We start from the raw sequence: 4,206 nt of genomic DNA, 5'->3' as shown, positions 1-4,206 counted from the left end.
CGTAACTGACAATCTTGCTCATCACCTTTATTTCCCAAATCCAGCAACCAACCCCATACTCATTACTCGAGAATTGAATGGGAGAGATGTTCTCAATGTACGGCTCGATTGCCGTGTTAGAACTTGCAAGTGTGTTATCACTCTTTTACTAGAAATCGAAGGGGCACCCAACTCCACTCCAGGTTCCAATCCCCCCAAACTCGATCACGGCCACACCCTCATGACTCTTGAGTTTAGTTAACCATGATGCTTTCTACCCATGGTCAGCATAACCTCCTTCAGTTTCATAAATAAATAAACTAATTAATTAATGAATTCATGAACTACCCCTTTCCCATCTTCCTACCTTCTCCGCCTCTCCAACCAATCATTTAATAAATTTATAATATTTTAATCAACCACATTCCACCAGATGAGATGAGAGAGTTTGGTTGTTCTGTTAGGATAAGCTCCCAAAATGTTAAACAATTACATTACTTGGCTATCTATTCTAGACCCTTCTCCTCATCCTTCTTCCTCCCTCGTCTTATATTTCTTTGGCCTTCACAACATCACCTCTGGCCCCCATCCAAACACAAACAAGCTCCTTTCATCTTTTCTTGTCATCTTATCAATCTCCTGGAGCTTGGAGATTTCGTACAGCGGAGTAGAGTAGAGACCTGGGATTAAATCCGCTGCCACCAAATGTGTTACCCCTTGTTTAACCCCGGATAGGCTTGAACACGCAAAAGAGTTCGCCGGATTAACCCCGGGCTAAAAAGCTTAGCCCGTAATAAATTTGAGCTATGTTTAGGATTTGCCAAAATAGCTCGGCATAACCTGATTTATAGATTAAAGTTAAAAATCTCTAGTGAAATCCCTCTTCTCTTTCACCTATTTCACCTCTTTCCAGCTGAACCTTTCTTTTCTTCAGTCTTCACATCCTCCTCAGTCCTCATGAACGTTCGTCATTTCTCTTCTTTCTTTTTCTCTCTTCTTAGACGTGAAATGATCACTATTGAAATCAGTTCGGACCTAACAAATTTCCATTCATAAATAATAAAAGCCCGACCCGGACTATTAACAGTAAGTCTACCGCCCTGTTGTGTAACCCACGAAGCGAAAAAAAAATGTATTCTATCTTTTTCTTTTTATACCTTGTGCTACGGTTTTTTTACGGACAATAAAAGACTTAAAAGCCCACTTAATGAGAACGCGGAATTCAGTCAACATGTTGGTTCATGAACCAAAGTTCGCCACGTATAAAAATGATGGACACCTTCCGGTTAATACCGACAAGTGTCGGTTGGTACTGGTACGTGTCCACTCCTCGTTGGTGTAAGTACATTGATTGGAGGAGACTTGCGTCATAGCCGAAGTTGACAGCAGGAGAGAGAGCTTGTTAATTAGGTGAGCTTAGAGAGAGAAACAGGAAATTAACTATGAATTCAAGAGAGAGAAGGCCAACTCCCGGATGATTATATAAGGAGATTGTGCAATACAGACTGCTGCAGAGGTAAACAACCAAAGGTGAGGTTGAGCGAAATAGAAAAAAAATCAATCTCGCTTGAGAGATAATTTTCTGCTTTCTTCTTCAATTGTTTTGATCGGTTTTCTTCTTCTCTTCTCCCTCCCTCCTCTCTAATTCCCGCTTCTTGGTCTCCCTTTCTGTCATCGTCTGTCTTTCAAAATTTGTTTTTGGGTTTGTTTTTTTTTTTGTTGGGATTTTGCGCAGGAAAAAAAAGCAAACTTTGAATGGTTTTTGGAAGTCGGGTGGTTCAGAATAGAGATCCAGGTTTTCCTTCTTTTTTTTAGTCAAATTCTTTTATGTTAGCTTAGATCTGCTTTTTCTTTTCGTTTCATCAACCAAGAGGGTTGTTTTTCTGTCCCTCCTGTTGATTTTCTTAGTTCTAGAGGTTTTCTTTTGCTTAAACCTCTTTGATCTTTTTTTTACAAAACTTTTACCTGGTTCTTTAGTTTTGGTAAGAAGCAGGTTGCTTTTAGAATCTTTTGCAAATTTTCTCCTCTTGTTTACCTTTTTTTTTCTAATATACAAATTTCCATTTTCATCATCGTTAAGAAGGCATGGCAGCAGCTATAGATATTTGCAGTAGCAGTGGCCCTGTTTTTTCAGATCCCATTAGGGAGGAGCTCATGAAAGCACTGGAACCTTTTATCAAAGGTGCTTCACCAAGCTCCTCTGAAATCCCTTCTACACCTTCAACCTCTTATCCATCTTCATCTTCTTCATTTTCTTATTATTCTCCTTCTCCTTCTCCTTCTCCTTCTCCTCCTCCTCCTTCTTCTTCTTCTTGTGCCCCCTTCTCTTACCCTATGTGCTATTTCCCTTCTTCAATCCCTTCCTACACCAGTCCAGACTCGAGTTTTTGCTCAACATCGACAACCCATATGTTTTCTCAAGGGTTCTCGAGCCATGACCTACTGGGTCTTGAGCATTCGAGTTCAATCGGGCTTAACCAGCTTAGCCTATCTCAGATCCAGCAAATCCAAGCCCAGGTCCAGATCCAACAACAACAGCAGCAGCGGATGGCTGCCTTGGCAGCAGTCTCCATTCAGAACCAGAATTCAAGCACAAGGCAATGGCAGCAGCAACAACATCAGCAAAATACCCTGAATTTCCTCGGTCCAAGAACCATCCCGATGAAGCATGTGGGCTCTCCAAGTCCACCAAAGCCCACCAAGCTTTATAGAGGGGTAAGACAACGGCATTGGGGGAAGTGGGTTGCTGAGATCCGTCTGCCGAAGAACCGCACCCGGCTTTGGCTGGGCACCTTCGATACCGCCGAGGAAGCGGCTTTGGCTTATGATAAGGCCGCTTACAAGCTGAGGGGAGAGTTTGCAAGGCTGAACTTTCCAAACCTCCGGCACCAAGGAGCTTACGTCGGAGGGGAATTCGGCGATTACAAGCCTCTCCAATCCTCCGTGGATGCGAAGCTTCAAGCGATTTGTCAAAGCTTGGCCAATTCGCAGAAACAGGGGAGCTTGGGTAAGCCCGTGGTCGTTGCTGACACCAAAAAGACGACGGCCGGGCAAACGCAGGCAGGTTCGACCGTGTCACCGGCTCAGCCGCAGCGGAAAACTGTTTCGGTGGATTCTTCTCAAGGCGAATCGGGGTTTCCGGGATTGGAGGATTGCAAGGTGGAGAACTCCTTGTCGCCATGTTTAACAGAGAGCGATGAGTCTGCAGGGTCTTCACCTGAGTCCGATATCAAGTTTCCGGATTTCACAGAGCCGCCATGGGATGAGTGGGAGAGCTTTCAGTTGCAGAAATTCCCTTCGTTGGAGATCGACTGGGAATCTATCCTGGCTTAAATTAATGTGTCGTAGGCCTGTTTAATTTCAGTTTCTAGATGGTTCTTTTTTAACTTTTGAATTTTTTTTTTTTTTTTTTTTGGGGGGGGGGGTGCGTTAAATTGGTACATCAAATAGGCAGTATAGCCACTGCAATGGGTTTTTAGCAAAAGCAGGGGCTACTGGTTAGTGGTTAGGATAAATGAATCAGCAGCAGGTTTAATTAAGAAGTAGTGGAGATTAGTGTCAGTGTAAGAGTTGTTATGTATGTAATATTGTGTGTAATGTCTCTCCCCGCCCATCTGGTCTGCTGGTTTTTTAGTCTTGCAGAACTCAGGGAACAAGAGAGATTCTCTTATTCTTGTGTAGTACTATAATCTGTGATCTTTGTAATTTGTATGTATGTTATTGTAGTAAATTTGTAATTTGTATGTATGTTGTTGTAGTAAATTTGTAATTTGTATGTATGTTATTGTAGTAAATTTGTAATTTGTATGAATAGAGAGAGAGAGAGAGATTAGATCTCAGTGTTCTGTTTCATTTTTTGGCCTCCCTACCAAATCCCAATCCAAAGGCTAGTGAGCATGTGGATTGCTTGCCAAATGGTAGAGATAAGGTTGGGTTACCAACCGACTTACCATGGACGCATCATATTTCTTCATAAATGCTTTTAAGAGTGGGGTTCGACAACGTTACCGGAAAAAAACTTGTAACGAATAGACCGTATCGGTACGTACCATAAAAGGAGAGTGATAATTTGTAACCAAGAAGAGGGGTTGATTGGTCAGCACTGTTTTTTCTGGCTTTGAGAACGTCGCTGAACACAACGGGATGAATAAAGGAGAGTGATAATTTGTAACCAAGAAGAGGGGTTGATTGGTCAGCACTGTTTTTTCTGGCTTTGAGAACGTCGCT

The 4,206-nt window shown here is 42.4% G+C and overlaps 1 protein-coding gene across 1 annotated transcript; it reads left to right on the top strand.

Annotated features, from left to right (window-relative positions):
* Positions 1-1,465: 1,465 nt before the first annotated feature.
* LOC104600117 (ethylene-responsive transcription factor RAP2-4-like) lies at positions 1,466-3,818 on the top strand. The gene has a single exon (XM_010262960.3). It carries the CDS (start codon positions 2,065-2,067, stop codon positions 3,310-3,312), a length of 1,248 nt encoding a protein of 415 aa, XP_010261262.1. The 5' UTR covers positions 1,466-2,064; the 3' UTR covers positions 3,313-3,818.
* Positions 3,819-4,206: the final 388 nt, after the last annotated feature.

Source organism: Nelumbo nucifera, chromosome 5, assembly GCF_055504915.1.
Source record: "Nelumbo nucifera cultivar China Antique chromosome 5, China Antique-T2T, whole genome shotgun sequence".
Lineage (NCBI taxonomy): Eukaryota > Viridiplantae > Streptophyta > Magnoliopsida > Proteales > Nelumbonaceae > Nelumbo > Nelumbo nucifera.
Note: the sequence above shows the minus strand (reverse complement) of the source record. Positions and strands in the feature narration are given on the sequence as shown.